The following is a 26,995-nucleotide window of genomic DNA, read 5'->3' on the forward strand; positions in this document are numbered from 1 at the left end:
GTTTGTGGGCTTTGTTGTTTCACAGCCCCATTTAAAGCATATGTGAGGGAAGACGATCGTGCCCCTGTGGCCAGAAGGAGGGCAAAACCAGTAGTGTGAAACAGCACCTGTTTCATGGCCCGAAATGCAAGTGCAGTGCTCTGGAAATGGAATTAGGTGGAGACAGTTGTTGAGTCTGGGAGGCTAATTTCTGACATTCTTTGTTAAGTCTTGGTTCAGACCTTTAATAATAGCTATAAGGGGTACTAAAAAAACCCTGAAAACTCCACTGGGCAGGGCTTTCATAGTACTCATTTTTCCTGTGAGGAGAGCATTGAGCAACGTGCCCTGAGTTAGTGCAGCAGGGGACTCGCCTGGGAAGGTTCTCTGGTCACTGAGTTTTTTCGTAAAAGTTTCACTTGAACCTCATTTTTTGTGATGGTCGATATAAGAGAATAGCGAGTGGCTGTGAAATTTTGTTTCCTGCTTGGGAAAAATGCCTCAAACTGTTGTTGAACACAGGACAGCACTACAGGAAAAAGGCAAGTGTACAAGTGGTTTCCTTATTTCCAAAAACGAAATGTCGATGACAAACCTCATTCTGGACTCTGTCAACTTCTCAAACAAAAATATAAACAAAAGTCATGCACTTATGCTTAAAGACTGACGGGCCATTGAAGATATGGGAAGGTTATCCGGTCTTAGAGTTTGGTTCAGCGAATTTTAATGGATTTGAAAATGAGAAGGATCACTGTGAAATTTGTGACTCGGGTTCTGACTGACCAGGAAATACCATCACTGAGTAGAAAGAGGCCATGCTTTGAAAGAACAGCTCCCATGTGACCCAGACGTTTTTGCCAAGGCCATTACTGGTGATGAGACATGATGCTATTCTTATGACCCAAAACCAAACAGCCATCAAGCCAGTGGAAGACGCCATCGTCACCTAGCTCCCCAAAAAGCTCAAGTGAAATCAACGATCAAGGTGATGCTCCTTTGGTTTTTTTGATGTGAGGGGGATAGTGTATTTGGAGTTGGTTCTACCAGGTCAGACTGTTAATCAAGCTTTCTATTTAGAAGTTCTGAAAAGATTGCATAACTGCGACCAAAAAGGCCTGATTTGTGGCAGACAGGACTGGTTTTGCCACCATGACAATGCACCCTGCTTCACACAGCCATCTCAGTGCTCCCATTTTTGGCAAAACACCGCATGCCTCTTGCCCCATGCACCTGACTCATCTGACCTAGCTCCGTGCAGCTTTTTGTTTCTGAGAATGAAGAGGGACATGAAAGCACAGTGATTTGACAACATAGAAGAGGTGAAGAAAACGGAAGTGCTGTCAGCCTTGTAAACAGATGAGTTTGAGAAATGTTTCCAAGAATGGAATCACAGATTTGACAAATGTATTCAGTGTTATGGAGAATGCTTTGAAGGTGATAAGGTTGTTTTGTAAAAAAAAACAAAACAAAAAACACCTTTAAAAAAATCCATTTTGGTGGGGTACCCCTTGTATATCAGTTTGGTCTGAAATGACACTGTATATAAAGTCTTGGCTGACAAAAGGACTTGATCCTTGTTAATGCGTTGTGAAGGGTCTGTGACTAATGGCAGTCCTAAGGGCAAAAAGGTCTGGTTGACCAAATGCCGTAAGTCTGTGTCATGGGCTGCATGTAGCAGCCTACCTACCAGTGGTGGTTACGGTTAAAAAGTTCCTGCTATTTAACCATTGAGATTTTTCAATACATCCCCAGATTTCTGGCTTCCTGAGAAACTAGCAGCTTTGTAAACACTTCGCTGCAACTGAGTATCCCCTGCCCGTCTTAGATGGAGTGGTTGAGTTCCTCAGCTCCCTCTCCGAACTCACATCCCGGCTCAGACTCCAGACACTTGCCCACAACCCTGCTGGATGACTATAGTATCAGCAACCCCTTGGCAATAGAGGTTTGCTGGTCCCTGAATAATGATGTTTGCATTAAAGATTCTGGGCATGGAATCCTAAATTCTGGTTGGCCCTGACATTCTGGCTCTTGCAAAGTAAAGCAGGATTTGGTCATAGATCATTGGAAGCTTGAGGAAGACTGCGAGCAATAAGCGTGACATAGTTATCAGCTGAAAGCATCTGTCCCCACGTACATTTATTTCTCAGTGCATTTGTTTAGGGATAATGGCAATCAAAACAGCTGAAGTGGCAGGTCCTTTCTGTGTGGATAAGATGACTGTGTCCCTGCAGCCTGGACACTAACTGCTGCGATGAAATTGGATCTCTTGAGCATTTCTTCCAAGGGCAGGCTTGGGTAGTAAGCCAGGTAGAAGGCCAAGGCTCCCACAAAACTGTCACCGGCTCCCTGTAATAACAATCACAGTTGTGGACATCACCAGGCAGCCAACCCATTGCCCAAAAGCACTTTAAAATACATCTTAAAACAAACCTTTGGAATTGTAGGTTTACAGAACAGTGCCAGGATGCTTCGGGGAGTTTCATATGCGCTACACCAGTGGTTCTCAACCTTCCTAATGCCATGACCCTTTAATACAGTTCCTTATGTGTGCCTCCCCACAGCCATTCTTTTCATTGCTACTGCCTAACTGCAATTTTGCTACTGTTACGAATCAGGTGACCCCTGTGAAAAGGTTGTTTGACCTCCACAGGGGTTGCCACCCACAGGTTGAGAACCATTCTTCTATACTGTTTGGGGAACTTAAAAAAAATCATTTTACTGGGGGCTCTTACAGCTCTTATCACAGTCCACCCATCCATCCATTGTGTCAAGCACATTTGTACATATGTTGCCATCATTCTCAAAACTTTCTACTTGAGCCCTTAGTATCAGCTCATTTTCCCCTCCCTCTCCGAACCCCCTTCTTCACAAACCCTTGATAATTTATAAATTATCATTATTTTGTCATGTCTCACACTGTCCAACATCTCCTTTCACCCACTTTTATGTTGTCCATCCCCAAGGGAGGAGGTTAATGTAGATCCTTGTGATCAGTTCTCCCTTTCACCACCTTCCCTCCACCCTCCTGGTATTGCCACTCACACCACTGGTCCCGAAGGGTTCATCTGTCCTGGATTCTCTGTGTTTCCAGTTCCTATATGTACCAGTTTACACCCTCTATTCTAGCCAGATTTATATGGTAGAATTGGGATCATGATAGTGGTGGAGGAGGAAGCATTAAAGAACTAGAGGAAAGTTGTATGTTTCATCATTGCTGTACTGAACCCTGACTGGCATGTCTTCTCCCCCAAACCCTTCTGTAAGGGGATGTCTAGTTGCCTACAGATGGACTTTGGGTCTCCACACTTCATGTCATTTATAATGATATGATTTTTTGATGACTGATACCTCATCCCTTTGACACCTCGTGATCACACAGACTCTGGCGTGCTTCTTCCATGTGGGCTTTGTTGCTTCTGAGCTACATGGCCACTTGTTTATCTTCAAGCCTTTAAGACCCCAGACACTATTTCTTTTGAGAGCCAAGCACCATCAGCTTTCTTCACCACATTTTCTTATGCACCTATTTGTCTTCAGCGATCATATTGGGAGGTGAGCACATAATGATATTATTTTTTTCTTTTGATGCCTGATAACTGATCCCTTTGGCACCTCATGATCACACAGGCTGGTGTGTTTCTTCCATGTGGACTTTGTTGCTTCTCAGCTAGTTAGCCATTTGTTTATCTTCAAGCCTTTAAGACCACAGATGCTATATTTTTGGATAGCTGGGCACTATCAGCTTACTTCACCACATTTGCTTATGTGCCTTCTTTGTTTTACGCAATCGTGGTTGGGAAGGTGAGCATGATGGAATGCCAGTTTAATAGAACACAGTGTTCTTGCATGGAGGGAGTGCTTGAGTGGAGGCCCAATGTCCACTTGCGACCTTAATACTAAACCTATAAATATGCACATAGATCTATTTCCCCATCATCATATATAAATACATTTACATATGTACATGCCTGTTTTTAGACTTCTATAAATGCCTTTTGCCTCCTAGCTGTTTCCTCTATTTCCTTTTACTTTCCTCTTGTCCCACTATCATGCTCAGCCCTCATTTTGGTTTCAGTAATTCCTCTCAGTTACATTGCCCTTGATCAAGCCCTAGCAAGTCTTCTATACCCTCCTTGCCATTGATTTTAGATCACTTGTTGTTCTCTTTTCCCTGGGTGTGTTAACACCACTTCTTTCCCACCATCTCCCCCTCATTTTGTCAACATCTTAAGGTCCTGTGTGGTATCTGCTTCCTGTTGCCTCCCTCACTCTTTAACTTGCAGCAAGACAAAAGCAGAGACAACGGTTGAAGGAAGCCAATGTAGTGCCATTGACAGAATCAGTTTTACACACAGTTTTGGGCTAATGGGGTATTTGGCTGCAGGCAAGATTTTTAAGGCTTTTAAAATACTCTACTTATGCCTGAAAACACTATTGAAATCATTTAAATTACTTCCTACCACATCCAAAGCCAGGAAAATACAGTGCCTGGAACCATTCACTAATCAGGCAACACATAGTGCATTCACAACTTTCTTTGCCTTCGCTCTCGGTGCTGCACACAGTTGGTAAACATTTCAAAGGTAATCAATCCTTCATTAGAAAAAACAGGCATCGGGTCTTCTTCTCTTGATAACTCCAGAGTATACCTCCCAAAAGCTGTCACTAGCTCTGATCATGGGGATCCTGCATACAACGGTGCTCCACAGGGTTTTCAATGGCCGATTGTTTGGAAGTGGATGTCCAGGTTCGTCCTCTGAGGAGCGCTGGGCGGACTCCACCCGCCAGCGTTTAAGTAAGTCAGCAGCCAAGTGCATTCACTGTGTGCACCCTCCAGAAGTGCAAACAGAGAAATAAAAAAGAATAGAATGTACTCATGATGGCGGTGCATGGACTGGTGCTCAGGCTGTCTCAGTCACCACTTTCTCATCAGGGTGAAATGAAGGGTTCCAGGTTCTTTCCAAAGAAGGCAACAGCTGAGTCCAAAGTAGTAGGAGTCTCCTGGCTGACAGGAGCCATCAATTCAAAGATAGGAAGGCGGGGAAATGTATGAAGAAGGACATGACACCCAACAATGTAAAAAGCTCTTTGAAACTGAAGCATGAAAGGGTCCAAAAGTACTACTACGTCTTCACAGAGGAATGGAAGGGTCAGAAGGGGCGTGAACTTCCATTGTTCGCTTGGCATCAGGAGGCAGTAGAGAGAACAGAATTTCCCCCACAAACATCTACTAGCCCTCCTTAGCTGTACAGACACGGATACTGATCTCATCTCATCTTCACAACTTCCCCGGACACTTGAGGAAACAGCGTCTCAGGGACATGAAATAATTGGCCCCTGGTCTTACCGGTAGCAGCCGGCAGAGCAACCATAGGAACGTGGGCCCAGCTGACCCGTGCCTCTGCAAACCACCTCACACAGAGCATGCTGAAGGGAGTCAACCCAGCTGAAAAGAATGTTGACTTTTCATAACCTGTTGCATTTTGCTTCGGACACAATGCACTGAGCTGAACACTCTAGAGTCTGGAAGTGTTTTTGAGGGCAGGGGCCCCCTGTCTGTCTCTTGTCTCCTCCAGACTGCCTTGCCTCCATGGGGTGTTGAGTTGGCGTGACCTATCCCTCTCAGGGGTTCCCGCGTGTTCTTTCTTGCGAATCACCTCTCCCAATGTGACCAGACGTTTCTTCCTGAGGGAACTTTTGGGGCGTGTGTTGTTAGTGAAAATGGAAGTTAAGGTTGCCACGAACCAGAAGCGCTTGATATTCTCATTGTTGAATCTATTTATATAACATGGCTTTCAAGTGCACATAAATGATCTTGGCTGTTGATTCACATCTTCAGTGAAACTATTTTTATACACTGGTAGGATTTTTTTTAATGGAAAGTGCTTTAAAAGAAGAAGCTGTATTCTGTCACTGTGATTTTCCTGTAAGTAAAGTGCTTTCCAATCAATCATTCTTGGAATAATGGGATAGTTCTCATTGATTCAACATGATGGTTTTAACCTTTTACTGAAAACTATTTTGGGGCCCAAAGGGGTGATGGCATCATTCGTCTTCCTTCAATAAATACACCTGTGTGGCTTTTATTCATCGTCTTCCCACAACGATTTCCTCTTAAGGAAAAGCTGTGCTGACAGAATGGCTGTGGCGTTCTGAAGACCCTGCTTGCTGTCACATGCCCAGGCTGGGCGACGTCCTGCCGGCCAGTGTCTGTGGAGGGAGCTGGTGCATCTATGGAGGAGGTGCAAGGATGGTGAAACATGTCCCATGGAGCACCTGGGCCTGCTTCAGTGGTAGGTAGGTGGGTGGGGGCACCCCCAGGGCCGGTGGTGGAAGGGAAGCCCGAGAAGAACTCTAAGCAAGTACTCAGAGCTGGGAGTGTGGCATCCAGTGGGGTGTCTGTCCCTGCAGCTAGGGCCAGCAGCTGCGTCGCCACCAGAAGGTTGGCATTTTATGTCCCTCTACCCCTTTGACATCCTGCTCTGTGCACTTGCCCCTCCCCACTGCCCCTTGCATGCCTCAGGCCCTTGATGAAGCTCCCGCCCCACCACCACTGAGCATGCCCGGTTTGTTCCCCGATCCCTCGGGGCTGCCTGGCACTCTGTGAAGAGTTTGGGGAACAGTCATGGGAGTGGGTGGCCTAAGAGGCATGGAGGTGTGAGTCACTGCGACCGATGAGACTCAGTCATGGTTCAAACGCATGATAGTGCCTAGAGACGGGTAGTCCGCGTGAGAGGGAGAGAGTGACATAGATGCCAACATGACCCATAGCCCCAGATCCACCAAGCAGGGAGGCCAAAGTATTGCAAATGAGTTCAGGAGCTTCAACGATGCGGGGCATTTTGCAGGAGGGCAGAAGAGGGTGACTGAAGGCCACAACGAGTGGGCTCTGGGGTCGGAGCCGCTCTTGTTTGAGAAGCTGTATTGAGGAGTTAGGATGTAAGGGAGCTCATTAGCCAGGAACAGGACAGCCCGAGGGCTCAGGCTGGAGGTTGAGGTAAGAGAGCAGCACTGGCAGAGTTAACTGCGGAGTCCAGAGCAGGGAGGGACCATGCTTGGTCTCTTCTCTGATCCTGCCTTCTCTGTCTCTATCATGGGCCCCTCTTCCTCTACCTGGACCAGCTTTTTTCAAATTGGGAGTTCTTACAGATACTAGAACATTTCATAATTCAATGAGATCAAGCATAATAGCACAATTACTGCCATCATTTCCAAAACATTTTCTTTCTTCTTGAACTCTTTGATATCAGCTTCCTGTTATCCCCTACTCCCTATATATTATTTTATTATATGTTATATATTTTTTCCATATCTTATACCATATCCAATGCATCCAATTTTGTTATTCCCCCTAGTGGAGTTATATGGTCATCATTGCTACCAGTTTCCCACAATAGTGAAAATCTGCCAGTGCACTGTTTTCCAAGTTCACGATAGCTGCCTGGCAGTCACAAACGGTGAGTGTGATCAAGATTAATGATGGCCGTGACACAGACAGCCGAGAGAGGATGGGATTCCCCCAAACTCTTTGAAGCCCCGCACATAGCCAAAGGCTTCCTTGCTTTCGGAAGCCACTCCTGTCCCGTCAGTCTGGGCTGGGTACCCTCAAAGATGCTCCTGCCTTCCTCCCTCACACCTGCATAACCTAAGGCTGAGAACAAGGCCCAGCTGGTAGGTGAAGCCGAGCCAAGCACCGCCGGAGGGATGAGGGCAGAGGGCAGAGGGCAGATACACACTCGGCCCCAAGAAGAGCCTGTTGGAGAGAAGACAGACTGGGGAAAGTTCTGGCTTGCCAAGCTAGCTCACAGGACAGTGGATGCAACGGCAGGAACCATGCCTACTATGCGTGGTTCAGGAAGCAGCCTGTGTGCCCACAATCCCCCAAGTCAGGGCTGGCCAGGCGGCTGCAGGGGTTCCCAGATGATCTTGCGAGGCTGATGTCACCGCCGAGGCTCATGGGTTAGGAATCTGTGCCCACGCAGGCTGACTCACAGCAAAGACAGCCGAGGGACCCCAGCCGTTAGAGTGCTTGCATTCCTCTGTGATGTCTTCATGCATTCCATCTGACTAGTAGATACCTCGCCCAACACCAAGAACTCAAAGCCTGTACTGTGGCCCTGCATTCCTCAGCGAGGCTTGTGGTTGTGGAGGGCCAGAGGAAAGGCAAACGGGTTGAAGCATGATTAAACCACAGGCCAGTGCCCGCTGCTGCCTCTTCTTAAAACAGACTGGTGCCAGGGGTCGAGAAAAGAGAGAGGGCGCTAGTGAGTGTAAGTCTCTCAGATTCCCAGTCTGCTACCCACCGCCACACGGGGGCCTGCAGATCCCACCTAGGTGGTCAGCCCCGCTGTCCACACTTCACGGGGAGGTGGGCTTAAGGAGGACGGCTCCAACTGCTGTGAGGGCTCACCTCCTGCTAGCTTAGCTTTGGCTCCCCGGGTCCATCATGCTGCTGCCTGGTCCCTGTTTCTAGGAGGCGGCGGCACAAGCCTCGGAGGAGGCTGGGAAGGAAAGAGCCCCTCTTTCCCTCTGAGGGTTGGGAAAGAGCACAGGAAGAACCAGCAGGCCTGGCCCTACATCCCGCTTCCTCTCCTTTGGGTTCGTTGTGCCATCTCTGAAGACTGATTGACCTGTTGCGAAGGCCCCCAGTCATTTCTATTTCTAACCAGTCATGGGGGAAAGTGTTCAGTAGTTTTCTCCAGGGGGGCAATAGTTTGGGGTCAGAAAGACCTGGGATTAAGTCCTAATTTCACCTGCTGCTGGTTGCGTGACCTCTGGCAAGTTACCCATTCTCTCGATGCATGTGTGTTTATCTGTAAAATGGGTGAGTGTCAATACTGCATGGGACAATGTGTGTGAGAGGGCGCAGCCCGGGGACTGCAGAGAGCGGTGTCCAGCATAGGGGAGCTGTCTGTGCGGCCTCGTCCCAGGGGCTCACTTCTCTGCTTCTGCTTTTGGAGAGGAAGCACACTCATGGTGGGAGGTGTGTGTGTGTGTGGTGGGGATGAGACACGATGACACACTAGGGTTCTAAGCCACAAAGAAGGTCATGACTTCGGATCCTAGGGCAAGAGGTTTAAACTGCGATTGACTCCATGTTCCCACCAGAGAGCAGGCGGATGAGGGGCCCAGAAATGTGCTCATAGCCAGGGACAGGGAGAAGCCACAGTGTCCTGTAACCCAGGAGGCCAGCTCTCCAGAGGGTTCTGATGTGGCCCTGGGACCCGGAGGGTGCTTACAAGGGGCCTTAAAGAATCAGTGAAGAAACTCCACTTTCAATTCTACTGTCCCATCTGTGGTGCGAAGTGCCCTCAGAGGAGGCTTCTCACAGGCTGTGGGGAGGAGATGAACGGCATGCAAAATGGGAAATGGCACTCACAGGAGCCAGTGGGGGAATGGGAGGCTTGAAGGAAGAGGGAGGCTCGGCCGAGGCTGGGCTGGGGCGGGCAGCCCTGTCCCGGGAGGATGGAGACTGCTTTGATGGAGCCTCAGCTTCCATCATAAGAGCTAAGCTGGCAGCAGCTCAGGCTGGTGTGCAGGCAGGGGCAGGTGGGCAGAAGACGCCTGAGGCTGGCAGGGACCTGAAGGGTGGCGTGGAGGACTCTGTTGCAGAGGGGCTAAGGCAGTGGTTCTCAGCCTTCCTGATGTGGTGGCGACCCCCCAACCATAACATTATTTTCGTTGCTACTTCAACACTGTCATTTTGCTACTGTTATGAATCGGGTGACCCCGTGAAAGGATCGTCAGATCCCCAAAGAGGTCACAACTCACAGGTTGAGGCTAACACCTGAAAGCAGGGTCTACCTTGGCTGGTGATGAACAGCAGGCTGTCTGGTCTACCTTCTTGCTGCGGCTGACCTTACCACCCATGGGAAGAGGGGACAGGAAAGCCCTGCCTAGACCTTTCATTCCACCCAGGTCAGGGGCTTTCGGCCAAATTCTGCCACAGAGGTTGGATATGGTTCTTGGGATGAAGAAACAATTAGGTGGCTCTCCAAAGGTTCACAGCACAGAAACAGAGCAGGACCTCTGTGGTACTAGCCTTGCACTGGGAAGGAGGACGGTTAGGAAATGTTAAGGCTGAGAAGCGCTGAACAGCTTGTTCCAAACAATTGCCAGGGGCCGTCTCTGGGGCCACTGGTTCACGATAGCCCTAATCAGCAACCTCTAGATCTACAAGGCAGGGGTTGCTCATTCCTTGCATCCATTCCACTAAACCAGAAATCCCTGCTTGTCCCAGCCAGAACCCTCTCACTTTACCTCCATCCACAGTCCGGGGCCACCAGTGAGGCCTGAGTCAAGCCCTGGAGTGAGGACTTTATCAAGATTAGAACCAGAGGGCCCAACCTAAACCCAGAGGAAGGAAAGTGTCAAACTTTTCGCCTTTGTGGACCCTCAGGAGATACTATGTTGCTTACTTAAGAGATGGAAGATACTATGTTACTTAAGAGACAGAAGATACTATGTTGCTTACTTAAGAGACCGAAGATACTATGTTACTTAAGAGACAGAAGATACTATGTTGCTTACTTAAGAGACCGAAGATACTATGTTACTTAAGAGACAGAAGATACTATGTTGCTTACTTAAGAGCCGGATGATACTATGCTGCTTTCACAAGAGCCAGGAGATACTTTGTTGCTTTCCTAAGAACCCGTCTCCACTGTTCAGACTTGAATGTGTCTGTCTGCTCTATCAGAGAGTACTGATATCACAAGGATGAGCTCACATCCTCCCCCTGACCTCGTGACCTTTTGCCTTCCCTAAGGAGGTCAGCACACGAGTATCCTGATGAACAGAGAGGAGGACCTGGTTCTCTTATCGTATTTGTGTGAGTGCTGCTTTTTAAAAAAAATTATTATTATAAATGAACCTGTAGGAACCATGACAAATTGTTATATCATAGATGCTTGTGACTTGGGCTTCTAGAATTAGCAATCTTTATAATGTTTAAATTTCAATTTCAGGTGAGGCAGTTCGTGTTTAAAATACTGTGTGATTAAAAGAAAGGGCAAACAGTTTTGGTCTTGATAAGATATTTCAAATGGCCACTACTTCATACTACTACACAAGTAGGAGAAGCAAAATTTTGATTATTTCTGTGTTCTAAAAAGGCAAATATATAATTGGTGGTTGTTTAGCTGTTTTCTGAGCAGCTTAACTGAGATATGTTGCTCACGCACACATACCATTCTCTCATTTAAAGTGTTATTTTTAAATGGTTATTTAGTATAGTCACCTGTTGGGCCCTCATCACCACAATCTAATTCTACAGCATTTTCACTATCGATGGGAGAAACCCTCTCTCCCCGTTCCTCTGAGCACTTCCACGCCTAGGCAACTACTAATCTACTCTCTGTGCTCACTCACAAACCTGACTCCCGTCAAGTCGATGGTGACTCAGACAACCCTATAGGACAAGGCAGAACTGCCCCGGGGAGTGCCCAAGAGTGTAACTTCTTGCGGGGGTGGAAAGCCTTGTCTTTCTCCCAAGAAGAGGCTGCTGGGTTTGAACTGCTGGACTTCGTGGTTCACAGCCCAAGGGATCACCACAACGGGGCTCCCTTCTGTCTGCATATGTTTTCCATGGGCACACATGGTTAATCATCACTGAATCTTCCCATTCCAAAATTTATCATGAGCGCATTGTCTAATCTGTTGATGTTAGCTGGCACTTTGTGGGGAAAGTGCAGTTGCTCTTGGCCAATAAGCACTGGGGCAATAGGTTTCAGGGTTTTTTCTTCTTCTTCTTGCCTAGATGTGTGTGCTAACAAGTTTGCACATACGAGGTGGCTTCCAAAAACTCACGGAAAAATTCCATTGTCTCTTAATTCCATTTTCCCAGGAACTTTTGGCAGCACCCTTGTAGTTTAAATTTTAAACACACCAGGTGCTTGCTGTTTAAGCATTTTAATGGCTGAACCCTGCCTCACAGCTAGTCTCCAAGATGAAAATTCAAACAGTCCTGGGGTCACAAAGTGAAACCCTTGATTGCTAACCTTTGGCTGGAGCTTCATACCCACCCAGGGCTCCATGGGAGAATGACCTGGCTGATGAGCTTCCGGAAGGATTACAGCCTCAGAAACATGAGCAGGCAAGTCGTTGAACATCTACTTGATTTACCCAACAGCATCAAGGTTGAGATCCACCCCCACCCTTCTCAAACCCAGGCATGTGACCTTGTCTGGTTTTGTCAGCTCCATGTCCATTGATTTGGTTTGCTTAGATCCCTTTCTCCCTGATCCTCTTGGCAATGATTAACATGTGGCAATGGATGTTGAAGCCCACGTCTCCCTGGCCGAGAGCAGAGGAGGGAACTTCAGCGTCTTCCACTGGCTGGTGTGGCCTGGGTCCTGGCCACAAAAGCTCTGTGCCGGCACCAGGTGGTCCATCTTCCTATCGTGGCAAAGCATTCCTGGTTCCACCAGAGCAAACAGTGGTGGCCCACAAAGTAGGAAGGCTTGTTCTAGCCCCAGGTGACCACTAGTCAGCCCACAGGTTTCCTCCTTTGACACCATATGGATGGAGAGGCTGACTCAGTTTCATCAACCAAAGTGTTCTTCAGTCCAGGATACACGCAGAGAGAAGGTGGATCAGGCCAGGGAAAATGGATCATAGAGGGACTTTTCTAATTCTCTGCCGGGGGTGTTGGGTGTGGGGGACAGGAGCATAATTCTCAGACTACCAGAATCCCCTTATTAGGATGTTAACTTTTCTTCACAGCACTTTCTGGGTTATAGCGCAGGCGTGCAGTATGTGATGACGGTCGAGATCAGCAGGAAGGGTGGCTGTCATGGCTGTGTGGCAGCGGCTTGGTTCTGACACAGAGCAATCCTGAATGACACTGTCGGCCTGCCTCTTAGGGTTTCCTAGGCTGGAAGCTTGCCGGGAGCCCATGCCAGGGGTGGGTCCAGACGACAGGCCTCTGGTTACAGCAGAGCACTGACACTGTGAGAGCGGGGCTCCTGGCAGGTAGTTGTGGTGATGTGAAATTACTTAGGGTCCTTCTATCTATTTCTCTATCCCTCCCACCCAATGATTGGTTGGGACCATGCAGACAAGGTCCACAGGACTCTAACTTAGAGATTGGTCAGTTTTGCCCTTTCCCTGGCTGTACGAATGAGGCATCTCAGAAAGAGGAAGAGAAAATTGCTGAAAGATGAGGCTTTCAAAAAAAAATGCAGCTTTCTACTCCCCGAAAGTTATAGCCTCTGAAACCCAGGTGGGCAGTACTTCCCTGCCTGATAGGGTTGTTATGGGTAGGAATCCACTCGATAGCTGTGAGCTGAGTGAGATCAAGGACAAAGAGCCACCAGAGGACCTTGTTCCATACTCCTGTCTGACACGGCAGAGGCAGCCGAGGCCACTTCAGGCTGAGACCAGAGACCCAACAGAGGAATGGTAAGGAGACCACGAGACTGAAGGGCACAGGCAGGGGCCATGTGGCCGAGAAGCTGAGGACCAGACAGAGACCAGGCTGCAGGCTGAGAAGAGGTGCTGCTGTGGACCAATGACTCTATCCTTCCTGCTTTCGGATCCTGGCTTGTTGACTTTCTAACGGCCACCATAATGGTGGGGACTGTCTATGAGTTGTGTGACCGTTGCCCTGGATTCTTGAAGGCAGCAGAGAAGTAGAGTGTCTTAGGTCAGAAGAAAGTCAAGGCAGATGGAGGGTGGAGGCTTGTCTGACCTTTCCCTTGTGGCCATTGGCCTTGGGCTGATGCAAAGATGGATTCTCCTCCCTGGTGTAAGCAAAGGAAACCAGGTGTGGCCTCCAGACATTTCCTTGGAAGCCTGTGACTTCTGAAAGTGAAAACCAGAGGGGAAATGAAGTGAAAGAATTTAAGAAAAAAAGGTTAGGTGGCAGGGTTGGGATGCCTCAATTGAAGGCCCAAACCAAAATATCCATGGCCAGCGAGTCAATTCCAACCCAAAGCGACCCTCTGGAGCTTCTCAACCTGTGGGTAATGACCCCTTTGGAGGTGGAACGACCCTTTCACAGGGGTCGCCCGATTCTTAACACTAGCAAAATGACAGGGGGGAGGTAGCAACGAAAATAATTTTCTGGTTCGGAGGTCACCACTACATGAGGACCTGTCTGAAAGGTTTGTGGCCTTAGGAAGATTGAGAACCACTGCACTACAGGGTTTTGGAGACTGTAAGTCTTTCCAGGGGCAAACAGACTCCTGTGAAGTGACTGTGGGGCTGCCCTGCCAACCAGCTAACAGCTAACCAATGCCGAACTCCCAGTGCCACCTGGGCTCCTTCAGGTGAAGGCCAAAGCCCATTAAACCCAGGTGACTCTTATATTTACACGTGGGGGTTGGGGGGCCTCTTTTTCCAATGGAGATTCTAGTTCAGGATATGCGGGCTGGGAACGCACATTTTCAGCAGGGGGTTGAACTGGGGTGAGCTCGTTTGAACCCTGATTAGTAGCTATTTTACAGAAGTGGATCTAGTCAGACTGCTATGGCTGTGGTCCTTCTATTCCACAAACTCCGGGGTGTGTGGAAAATAAGAGGGAAACGGATTTTTCTGAGCCTGGTTTTCTGTTGAGATTAGACTGACTGGACAAGGCATACAGACCTAATTTTGTATGTCTAAGCTGAGTAAGCAATCATTTTGTGGGGGTAAAAAATCCTAGTAGAGAAGGGAATCTGACGACATGAGGTCCTTCAGCTGGAGAGCGCCAATCCGCAGTGTCACCATAGGGGGGGAGAGACGGAGAGTTGCCTAAATATTGGTTCTAATTTTATTTTAAGTTCCACGTTACATTCAGCCCTCCCACTCCTGTTTAATTTGCTCCAAATGCTGACACACATCGGTGTGTCTTCTCTTCTTTGATATCGGTGTTTCCTTGAATTATGCATTTCCATCTGGCATGAGCCTGTACGGGCGGATGTCGGAGGAAGGTAGCGCCAATGTGCGTCAGGGCAGCATGTCAGTGCTCAGGACTGCAGGGGACACCTGAGACTGCTCTCTCCGTTTCCACGGATGGATTAGACTTTCGTTACTACAGAACAGAATGAAGCCCACCAGTCTCCATCCCAGAACTGTCAGTCTTCGTTTCTGGCAGCTTGAGGGGTGCAAGCGGGTAAGCACATGCGTATTCACTGAGAGGTCAGTAGTTTGAGCCCACCGAAAGCACCTTGGAAGGAAGGCCTGGGGGCCTGCTCCTGGGAAACCCCATGGGGCACAGGGACTGGGAATCAACTTGGAGACAGCTGGCTTGGTCTGGGTTATGGCAGTGGTTCTCAACCTGTGGGTCATGACCCATTTTGGGGTCGAATGACCCTTTCACAGGGGCCACCCGATTCATAACAGTAGCAACAGGACAGTGATGAAGTAGCATCGAAAATAATTTTATGGTTTTGGGGGGGGTCACCAGCACATGAGGAACTGTATGAAAGGATCGAGACATGAGGAAGGTTGAAAGCCACTGTTTTACGAGGATTTGGCACGAGTCCAGTCACTGTGGGGCTAATTGTGACGGAGGGAGACCCCATGTGCTTCAGACTGGGAGCCTGTGTGGCATAGAGGTCTTGTGGCCATGATTACCGGGCCTTTCTTCTGGTTAGCCTTCTGAGTCAGTCTAGCACTTAACTGTGTGTACCCCCAGAAGCCTTACAAATATTTAGGAATCACTTGTAAAATCACAGATGACTGTAACCACTGCATCACTTGAATGTGACATAAAACGAGTCAGAGGCAAAGAAACCATTGGCTCACTGCAGCGCGTCACCGCTGCTCCACTCCCCACCGGCCTGGTGCTGTGAGGTCAGACCCTCTGACTGGGGGCAAATGGCTCTGGTCCACTTGAGCCAATGGTTCTTAACACCAGAGGTCACTTGGGGATTGTATCTGGCAGCAGGCGTTTTGAGGAAGCTGTTTTGAGATAGTGCTTGCACCAAAATGACTGTACAAAATGTGGACACATGGTCTCTTATTAGCACATACTGTGCCGAGCAGACACCCGCATTCCTTCCCCTTTCTGTACCTCCTTCCAGCCCGAGCCTGAGCCTCGCCCTGCAAGCAAGCCCCAGCCCTCCCTGAAAAACCTTCCTTCTTGTTTTCAATCTGGTCTCAGCCGTACCTCAAAGTAGGGACTAGAGATGAGGTGAAGCTGTTTGTTTGCTTGCTAAATTACAAAGAAAAAAGCTTTTCCTGTTGTATTTATAATGTAATTAATCTAAGCCATGATGGTCACAGCAAAGCAGCATTCCCACAGTGGTCTTCGGCCGAGACTGGCTGCTCCCAGTAGTCATGGTGTGATGTTTACTAACCCCACTTTGACTGCTGGCTGTCCAGCCAGAACATGTTCAGGTCTATTGGTGAGCTGGGATTCCGTCCTGCGCTGGTGACCTGGGACTGGGGGGCTCCCGTGCCTCTTCAGGTTCAGAGGTGGGGCGGGCCTGTGGCTGTGCTCTGCAGGCGCCTTTCTGAACCACAGTCCTCCCTGCCCTTGTCTGGTGAGCCACAGAGAAGAATGCTCCGTGGAGACTTCACACTGGTTAAAAATCCCATTCTGACCCAAATGTCTGTGGTGCGTTAATTTATTCTACAATTTAAAGAATTCTTTATTAATGAAAGCGAAGCGAAATCCTAATGTGATTGAAAAGGGGAATTGAAAAGGCTCATTCTTCAGGCATTATGAAATGGAAGTTTTGTATATAAATAACTTTATCTATTAGCGAGTAAGTGGCACTTAAGACTGAAATGTCTGCTAGTGATTCATGGGTTTCTGAAGATTGGCCTTGTTTTCTGTGGTCAGTGATCTTTCTTCCCTGTGACTCCACGATTCTAGACAGAAAACAGTTCATCCAACATGATTCAGGATCTTAAAAAGATTCCGCTAAAACGTTTTCTGCCAAATGTTCATCTTCCAACAGCTGCCTTTTTATTTTCAGTGAGAGGTACTTGAAATGAAACCATTGTTCTCTGTGAAAACTGCATGCTAAATAATGTACAGCTACCAGATGATTAAATAGCAAAGGCGTCTGATAATATTAGCACCAACCACAGGTTGTACTTCTGCTGATGCACAAAATTCTGTGTAATTAGTCATTGCACAATATTGTATTTATATCCTTTTTTTTGAGCTGTTAGGCCACAAAATCAGCTGGCAATGGCTGTTATAAAAGGGTTCTCCAAGTTATTTATAATGTTTCTGCTTACAGTTGCCGCTCCACGCTTGGGTCTGGAGCCAGGCAGGTCTACGCTGAAAAGGCAGGCAGGGTGCACTGTGCTCAGTGAATCTCACTGCTCTGAAAGCTGGGGTGGATGGTTCACAGCTGACTGTGCCCACCTTGGCTACAGTGCCCGGTGTATTTGTCTCCACTACCTGACTTCACCATGCATTGGCTGGTTCGTGGCTCGAGTGGGGGCTGGGCCCATAGCAATGGAACAGCCAGGCTTCTGTTAGGAGTAAGCCGGTGTCTGCAGACAGGTGGGAGGGTGCGAGGGCTGAACTGTTGCAAGAGGGCTTCCCACAGGTATGATGTGCTTTACATGCTGGGGAGGCTTCTGTGCCCAAGAATAGATTAGTGATTCTCCAACATGGGACTGGTAGGTAGACAGGCACACGTGGTGGAAGGGCATGGAGAAATCTGTGTGTGTGTGTGTGTGTGTGTGTGTGTGTGTGATTGTGTCTCGTTAGTTCACTCCTTTTTCATTCGGCTGGGGCTGTTGAGAATCTACAGAACACAACAAACTCCCATCCAGCAGTTTCCACAGGCACAGCGCAGTGACCCGATGGCCCTCTCGCCTCCTTTTCTGAGTTGTTCCTCCCTCGTGAACATGAACTCGCTTGGCCCCCAGAGTTCCCGGCTGAGCATGCACGTTTGCTGCTCTCTGTTTCCATCCCTTATGGAGCGTTCCTGAAATAGCACACTGCTCAAGGCAAGCATGCCTTGAGAGTTCAGTGCAATTGTTTGGTTTTCACCAGACTGGTGGGGATATTTTTGGTAGAGTTTCAAGATGACCTCAGGGCCATGGTTTCTGGGATTCCTCTGACTCCCCCAGGGTTCCAGAAATCTTGAGTCCCAGGGATTTTGAAATTCTGTTCTGAATGTCCCCCTTTTGATTCCTCTGAGCTCTTTATTTTCTTTCTTGTGGGAATTCCACAGGAGACTTGCTGTGCCAGCTGCTGAGGGCCATTGAAGGCAGGGGCTGGTTTTAAGGGGAAGAGGACTTCGCCTGTAGGGGGGTCAGGGCTGATGACTGACAGAATGATCTGTTTTGACCAGCCTGGTCACTATCTCACTCAGTTCCACCCCACCCCCACACACCTTTAGACAACGAACTCTTATCACATTCCTCCAAATTAGTAAGCACTCTCAAGTCCATGCCTCCACATCTCCACTGGCACCTCCCTGAACCAGGCCGTCATAACTTCTCGCCCAGTTAATATGGCAGCCTCTGGAGCTTTCTCCCAGCCTCGGTTTTGCTACTTTTGATTCTTTGCCTGGCAGCAAACGTCATCAGTTTAGAAAGCACAATGCTGACCAACTCTATGCCCTGCCCAAGCGCCTCGGCAGTGCCCCACCATCTTGGAGCATCCCCATCACAGCCCTTCCAGCTGACCCACAGGCCGACTGCCTCATCCGTCTCCCCCTCCTCCTTGACGTGCTTGTGTCCAGAGTCTGTCTTATTACATCCGTGGGTCCCCGGGGTTCTGGCGTCTGCTGAGCAGACAGGAAATCGGAACTGAATCCATGAGTGGTGAGGGGAGTTCTTCTGGCTCCCTTTTGCTGTCATTTACCACAGGGCTCTTTTGCATTGCTTAAAGGACCACCTTTGTCTCGTGTCTCTTGGAATGACTATGCAGCTCTGAGAGTAAGGTGATGGACCGTCGGAGGATCTTGACTATGATCACTGGCCGACGAGAACCCTGACTTAGCCTTCTCTTTCTAGCAGCAAGCAGCTGGTGGTTCAGTGGATGGAACAAGGCAGGTGGTTCAAAGCCACAAGGTGCTCTTTGGAAGAAAGAGGAGGCTGTCTGCTCCCATGAGGACTGACAGTCTCAGAAGCCCTAAGGAACAATTCTGTTTGGTCCCATAGGGTCAATCTCAGCCAGAATTGACTCAGAGGGAGTGAGGGGAGGGTGGAGTGGTGGTCTAGCAACGTGGTGGACTTGAGATCTGGGAGAGAAAAAAAAACCCAACAACTCTGCAAAACCCCTTTTTATAATATAACCAGAATTTGTTATATTCTGAAACTTATATTCAGAAACCTCACCACTAGAAGTACATCGAAACAATAGGAAATTATTTTCCCCCCAGGTGCTCCAAGCAATGAGGGACCCAGAAAGCAGAGTGGTAAACCATCAGCTTCTGCCAGAAACCGCTCCAGTCTTGCAAACGCACAGGGGCAGTTCTACCCTGTCCTACAGGGTTGCTTGTGGCAGCATCCACATGATCCTGAGAACAGGGCCCTGGACAGAATGCTTCAGCGCTCAGCTGCTAACAGGAAGGTAAGAGAGGTGGTTCAGGATTACCCCGAGGGGCAGTTCTACTCTGTCCCAGTGAGTCACTGTAAGTCCGAATCGGCTGGATGGCAATGATTTTATTTATCTGTTTTTTGCTATAAGAATTAATAACTAAGACATGATATATGAAGAAAAAAAATAATCTGGAAAGCAACACAGACAGAAGATACACACTATTCAATAGAACTGGGAAATCTCATCTTCTGCAACGCAGGTATCTAACCCTGAACAGTGCGGCCATTTCCCCCCACTCTAAGAGGACGAAAAGGAAGTTTTTATTTTGAAGATACACCAGGAAGGAGGCGCCAGCAGTGAAAACAGACTCTCTGTGGTGTCCTGTCTGAAATCAGAACACAGAGACTATATGCCCTTGGCTTTGAAATGTACACTTGGGGAGTCCCGTCTGTACAGGTGTTTTACATTAGCTCAGGTTTCAGGGTAACCATAGGAACAACCACTGACCAAGAGCAAGCCCACAGAATGGTAAGGTTCTTTAAGGCGTAGGTCAGTCTCAGGACAGCCTTGTTGACTGACTAGAGAAGCAGGAGCTAGTTTTCAATCACTAACAATCAGCCAAATAAGAGAAGACTCTCCACCTTATCTGGACCTTTCAGGTGGCAGCCCAGTCAAGCGGTCTGCCTTTGAGCAATGTAGTGAGTTATAAAAATTCCATGGAGACTGCATTAAGTAAAGCACCTTAGACGAACTGCATTTTGTAAGGGGGCTTTTTCTAACTACATTAGGTAAAACAGCTTGGGGTACAACATGGAGAACAAAGAAGGTCTAACATATCGTTAAGGAGCCTTGGGGCACTAATGGTAAAGTGATCAGTTGCCAACCAAAGGGTTGGTGGGTTGCACCCCAGGAGCAGCTTTGCAGAACAGAAACCCCCATCTACAAAAATGCCCTCTCGGGCAGCTCCAGTAAAACCAACCCAACCACGCGGACAGCAATATAGCTCTAGCAGGGATTCAGGGGGAGAGGAGAAAGAAAAGAGGGCAAGAGCAATAATAAAAGAGAAGATGGGGAACTGGAAACATAGGGAATCCAGGACAGATGATCCCTTCAGGACCAGTGTTGAGAGTGGCGATACCAGGAGGGTGGAGGGAAGATGGGGAAGAGAGGGAGAACCAATTACAAGGATCTACATATAACCTCCTCCCCGGGGGACAGACAACATAAAGTGGGTGAAGAGAGATGTCGGGCAGTGTAAGATGTGACAAAATAATAATAAATTTATAAATGATCAAGGGTTCATGAGAGAGGGGGAAGCGGGGAGGGATGGGGAAAATGAGCTGATACCAAGGGCTCAAATAGGAAGGAAATGTTTTGAGAATGATCATGGCAACAAATGTACAAATGTGCTTAACACAATGGCGGGATGTACAGGTTGTGATAAGAGCTGTACGTGCCCTCAACAAAATCATTAAAAGAAGAGAGAGAGACAAGATGGTAGAGAATTTTCTAGAATGAATGAAAACCAGGAATACTCAGATTCAGGATGCATGAAGAGTCACAGGGAGTACACACAAAACTAAACTGAAACCTGGTGTGGTGGTGACATCATCTGGCATCAGCTTGAATCTATTATGAGTGAAGGGATGGAGTTTAACCTGTCAGTCAGACTGCAGCTTGATGACCTCATCTGGAGGCATGACAGAGATAAATACCTCACTGGAAGCCAGAGACACTCTGCTACATCTCCCTGTGAGATATTCCTGTTGACTAGCCACATGGAGCCAGAGCTCTGGTGCTGGAGGAGCCACATGGAGTCCCACGCCAGATTTGAGGTGCTTCCACCACCACTGGATCCACAAGACTCTCCACCCACTGTTCTGTGATCTTCCTGCATTCGGCATCATTGAATGTGTTGCGTGAGTCTGAAGAGGAACTTTTAGATTGGTATGGGACATATGGGCAAATATTGGGCTTATGGACTTGATCTGGGCTGGGCTGGGATGCTTTCTTAATATATAATTACTCTTTTATATAAAGCTCTTTCTTACACACATGAGTGTCTCCCGGGATCTGTTTCTCTAGTCGACCTAGACTAACACACCCGGAGTCCTTAAAGGAGTAAAATGACAAAGGCCAAGAGAAGGTTTTTGTTTTGGTTTAAACAAAATGACACTGTTCAAATGCATTCCCGAAAACTACGTTCTGATGGAGGCTGAATCTTCACAGCAGTACACGTGTAAAGTCAGAATTGATTCAAGGACAGTGAGTTTGGTTTTGGTGTTTTAGTTTAAACATCTTAAGCAAAGAAGCCACACTATACTTTTAATGTTTTCATTTATATTTCATCTATATCTATATTAGAAATAGCAAAATGTTCAGAACTAGCAAAGCTGGGTAGTGGATCCATAGGAGTTCAAGATGTTTTTAGTAGAACTGAAATATTTTATAATGCAGAAAGGAATGGAGGAAGTGGGAGGAGAGCGGAGGAAAAACACAGGCAATCTGATTGTCTTTGGGGTTCATGGGGGTAAAGTAGATGCAGACTTTCCCTCCCAACTTAATCTAAGCAAGGGGACCCCAGTATGCAGAAGGAGGTGTTAATTATAAGAGCCAGCAGAGGAAAAGCTCTTTCTCAACTGGGCAGAAACCTGCTGTCTAGCAATTGTAGCCCCTGATCTTTCTCCGTGTGCTTTGACCGAGAAAGGAAAACAATGTGAAATTAAGTTTTTTAAATTTTCTCAGGGGAGATGTAATTCATCTAACCTTTGACCCTCTTGGTCTCCAAATCACACAGCCTTTGCAGGAGTTATATGGTGGCGCAGTGTTTGCAAGTTGGGATGTTAACTACAAGGTCAGCAGTTCGAAACCACCACCATTCCACAGGAGAATGATGAGGCTTTCTACTTCCGTAAAGAGTGAAGGCCATGGAAACTCACAGGGGTGGTTGTACCCTGTCCAATAGGGTCGCTGTGTGTTGACATGGACTCAATGGCTATCAGTTTTGGCTTTATATCAAACCCAACCCCAACCACTGCTAACAAGTAGAGAGCAACCGTTATCTGCAGAGGGTTTCCAAGAGGGCACGCCTACAGTGTTTTCAAAGGGAAGTAAGAAGAAAGCAGGGGTGGTTGGCCGCCCCTTGAAGTCCCATTTCACTGCAGGAAATTCATGCCGTTATTCACACAGAGCACACGCCACATACACACACAGTAAGTCTACAAAACACACATACTTTTTACATCAATGTAGACAGATATGCAGTGAGCTGTGAGTCACACATGTCCCTTTGTCCTTTCCTCTCCAACCTCCATCAACAGCAATGGGCAATGAGGGTTGAGGACATACCTCCACCACACTGGGATCTATACTTTGAATTCAGATGTTGCTTTCACATCCTCCTCATTAAGGTCTCCCCAGGAAGCCTGGCCACGCAAGAGAAGCCACTTAGAAGGCATACAGTGTAGTCTTTACTATCGGGCTGTAAATCTCATGGAAACACCGTGATTGCATGCTAGGGAAATGGCCAGGAACAGATCCCAGGCCCTGCGCCCCACTAGCACACCCAGGACAAGCATGCTCCAGGATGGGGAGAAGTAGACCCGAGCGAATGCCATCCTCATCTGAGATGCTGAACACGCTCTCAGACTCTTATGCCCAGGGGTTGGATTCAGCTGGTCCACACTGGGTCGGAAGAACCAACACCTAATTTTTGGTTGAGTTTAGGGAGCCAGTTGTCATCAAGGTTCTCCTAAGGTGGGCAGCCACCCAATGTGGAAATCACAAATTTTACATTTCTTCGTTTTTCTGTATAACAGCATATTCTAAGAGCTTGGAGTAATGTCCACTCAGTCCATAACTGTAGGAAATTAGATGGAACTATGCTTACAACATTTAGTCATTTCATAAAACTTGATATATTCTTGATGAAATATTACATATTTATTCCCCTTCATTTGAAAAATTATTTTAAAAATCATTTTATTGGGGGTTGTACAACTTTTATCACAATCCATCCATCCATCCATCCATTGTGTCAAGCACATTTATACATTTGTTGCCATCATCATTTTCAAACCATTTTATTTCTACTTGAGCCCTGGATATCAGCTCCTCATTTTTGTACCCTCCCCCCACCCTCATGAACACGTGTTAATTTATAAGTTATTTTTTCATGTCTTACACTGACTGATGTCTCCCTTCACTCATTTTTCTATTGCCCATCCCCTATGGAAGGGGTTATATGTTGATCATTGTGATGGACTCCCCCTCTTTCCCCCCAATTTACCCTTACCCTCCTGGTATTGCTATTCTTAATATTGGTTCTGAGGGGTTTATCTGTCCTGGATTCCCCGTGTTTCCAACTCTTATCTGTATCAGTGCACATGCTCTGGTCTAGCCGGATTTGTAAGGTAGAATTGAGGTCATGACAGTAGGGGGGAGGAAGCTTTGAAGAGTTAAAGGAAAGTTGTATGTTTCGTTGGTGCTATACTGTACCCTGACAGGCTCATCTCTTCCTTGTGACCCTTCTGTAAGGGAATGTCCAATTGTCTACAGATGGGCTTTGGGTCTCCAGACCGCATGCATTTGTTACGTCAGTAAACAAACTAGAATGTAAAGAGAAAAAGTGCTAAACAACACGCTGTCATTCGTTTCGGCTTTGTGTTTCGCTCCAAGTTCTCACGAGATGTTAGGAGAAAATGATGCCATTCATGAGCATCTCCAAAGAGCTAAAAATATTATCCAAACAATTGCTGTAAGCTCAGCAGAAGTAGAAAGGGGTTTTTCACAGATGAACATAATGCGTTCAGAGAAGAGAAGTCGCCTGTTTCTAGTCCATCAAACACAGCGACTGTTGTCTCACCGCCCTGCCTCTAAAGGAATGGCTCCTCCTCTGACAGTAAAAAGACACGAAGGATAAAGCAAACAGCTGATGATGCCTGGATAAAAGTGAAGGCTGTATTGCGAGCGAGGATGCCAATCAAGACGCAATATGGAAATATCTGAACAGTTTTATTGCCCTTTTGGTTAGGTATTATTTACTATTTTCTCATGACTAGTTTAAAACTCTTATAACCGAGTTTTGGGTACCTCTTTTTTTTGTTGTTGTTCTTAAGTATTAGCTGTGTGAAAAAATAGACTAGTATCTTACGTTTAAAACGGTCATCAGGGCGGTGAGTCAGCCGACACAAGCCCTCCTTTCACCTGGCGCCGAGTGTCTGTTTCCTGTCTCTTCCAGCAGGCTCTGCCAAGGCCTGGGGACCCTGGAGATCTGGGGACTGCCAGAGAACAAACCAAGCCGTTTTGGAGGAAACCCAGCCAGAGAGCATGCTCCTGAGAAGCGAGGGTGGCAAGCCTTTGGCTCATTGGATTATTTTGGCCGCATCCTCAGGGAAGATTTATCTCTTTCAAAGAGCATCAGGGTTGGGGAAGTAGAGGGTCAGAGAAAATGAAGGCCACTCTCCATGAGGTGGACTCTGATGGAGCAGCGATCCGGAAGGGGGCACAGACCAAGGTCACGCTGGTTCTGCTCAGCAGCAGGTGACTGAGTTGGTGTCAATGGGATGGCACCTAGCAACAAGAGGCTCACAGGAGACTCTGGTCCAGCGGCTCTCAACCTGTGGGTCTCGACCCCTTTGAGGGTCGACCTTTCACAGGGGTCACCTGATTCATAACAGTAGGAAAATGACAGTGATGAAGTAGCGATGAAAATAATTTTATGGTTGAGAGGGCGGGTCACCACCACACTGTATGAAAGGGTCGAGGCATCAGGAAGCTTGAGAACCACTGCTGTAGTCTAAACTGAGGTTAGTTCTGATTCTGCTTGCTCAGATTTTGCTAAATATCAAACGATTGCTCTCTCCTGTAACATTCTACCTGCACCCTTCATGTCCCTCTTCTCTGTTTTCATTGCTCTTATTTTAGTCTCTGGAGATAGTGGGTCTTGAGGCAGAGCCAAAGGCCAAGATGCCCACCAGGTGCCCACCAGATGCCCACCGGGCATGAACACATGCATACCCAGTTCTGACGGTGAGGGAGTACCTGGGAGAAATGGAAAAAACAGCATCATGTTTGGCCCTGGTTCAATGCCTCAAAGTGGAGAGGACATTTCTGGTAAGCAGGTAAATTAGATTTTTCAAGCCCTGGGTTTTCAACAACTCACCTGCAGAATTAAGAAAGATAATTTAAAATATTTAATTCTGCCTGATTAGCTGATAAATGAGGCAATCTGTTGATGCGGAAGTAATGTAATAATAGAATTAATGGGGCCCCCATGGGCATGACAGGTGTCTTGTGTCTTTAGCAATTGTCTTGTCCCCTGTCCTTTCTTTCCAGCCAGTGAGAGTATATATGTCTTCCTTGTCTTTTCCAGCTGCCAGCATCGCAGGGGGTTCATTGGGAGCTTTAGTGACAGCACCCTAAGGTTAAGAGCACCCTGTCACAACCTCATCTGGGCATGCTGCACTCTGTGATGTCCATCACTCTCTGTAATTTAATTTTTTTTCTGGCCTGGACTTTGTATGATTATAGTTAATTTGGGGATATGTTTGAAATGGAAAACTGGGTTAATTACTTTGTTTTCTAATTTTTTCCTTAGAAATATCTAACGTAGAATTTAAGGAGTCCTGCTCGCTAGGAGTTGGAATCGACTCAATGGCAGTGGTATTTTGGTGTGGTGCCGATCCTCTAGGCCCCTGAGATAAGGAGGCTCAGGAAGGTTAAGCGAGGCTCCTGCAGTCACGCAGGCTAGCAGGAACTAGGGCGCTTGCAGTCATTCCGAAGGGCCTGCTATTATCCGAGCACCCTATCAAACACGGGGTGGCCTCCAAACCCTTTGATCTGATACCGAGGATGGGTAGGAGGATTCTAGGCTGAGAAGGAGGCTTTTTTTGTTTGTTTTTTTTTTCCCCCTAAAGAGCTGGTTTTAGCGTGTCATAAAAGAGAAACTGTCAATAGCTTTTACAGTCAGCAAGGGAAAGACAGGGCTTTCTGCTCCTGCGATGTGACAGTGTTGGAAGCCCACAGGGGCAGTTCTCCTGTCCTACAGGGTTGTTATGAGTCGGAATCGACTCAATGGCAGTGAGTCTGGCCTTTTGGTTTTCATAGTTGGCAGTTTAGGCCCCTATTTAAAGCTACTTCCTGCAAAGAGGACTTCGTTACTGTGCTTCAGAATGGTGTTCTTCCTTGGGTTTGGCCATTGGATGACCAAATGGACCAAAGTAATCAAAAACAGATCCTCAAATAAAATGGTGAGCCTGAGTGCTTACAATTACCAGGAGGCAGAAAGAATGATTCAAATGCCCGCCAGCTGCTGCACAAATATACAAAAATGTCCATACAACGGAAAGTTTATTCAGCCACAAGAAGAAAGGAAGTACTGACACATGCGACAATATGGATATGCCTGGAAAACATGCTGCCCCCCAGCTTCTGCTAGCTGCCTATCTTTGGAATTTGGGGGCTTATCGATGCATTTGCCACTTGTGTCTGTCTTCATATCCTGTCTTCTCCATGTCTGTGTAGTTAGTTATAACTCAGAAGTAATTAGGATTAGGACCCACCTTACTTTGGTAC

The 26,995-nt window shown here is 47.4% G+C and overlaps 1 protein-coding gene across 1 annotated transcript in view; it reads right to left on the reverse strand.

The window, feature by feature from the left end:
• Positions 1 to 1,798: 1,798 nt before the first annotated feature.
• Positions 1,799 to 26,995, reverse strand: part of RBKS (ribokinase) — a 121,989-nt gene continuing 96,792 nt past the window's right edge. The window contains exon 8 of the mRNA XM_075535501.1: positions 1,799 to 2,325. Coding sequence (XP_075391616.1) covers positions 2,152 to 2,325 — 174 coding nt within the window. The 3' untranslated portion in view covers positions 1,799 to 2,151. The remainder of the gene's footprint in view (positions 2,326 to 26,995) is intronic.

This window comes from Tenrec ecaudatus, chromosome 17 (assembly GCF_050624435.1).
Source record: "Tenrec ecaudatus isolate mTenEca1 chromosome 17, mTenEca1.hap1, whole genome shotgun sequence".
NCBI lineage: Eukaryota > Metazoa > Chordata > Mammalia > Afrosoricida > Tenrecidae > Tenrec > Tenrec ecaudatus.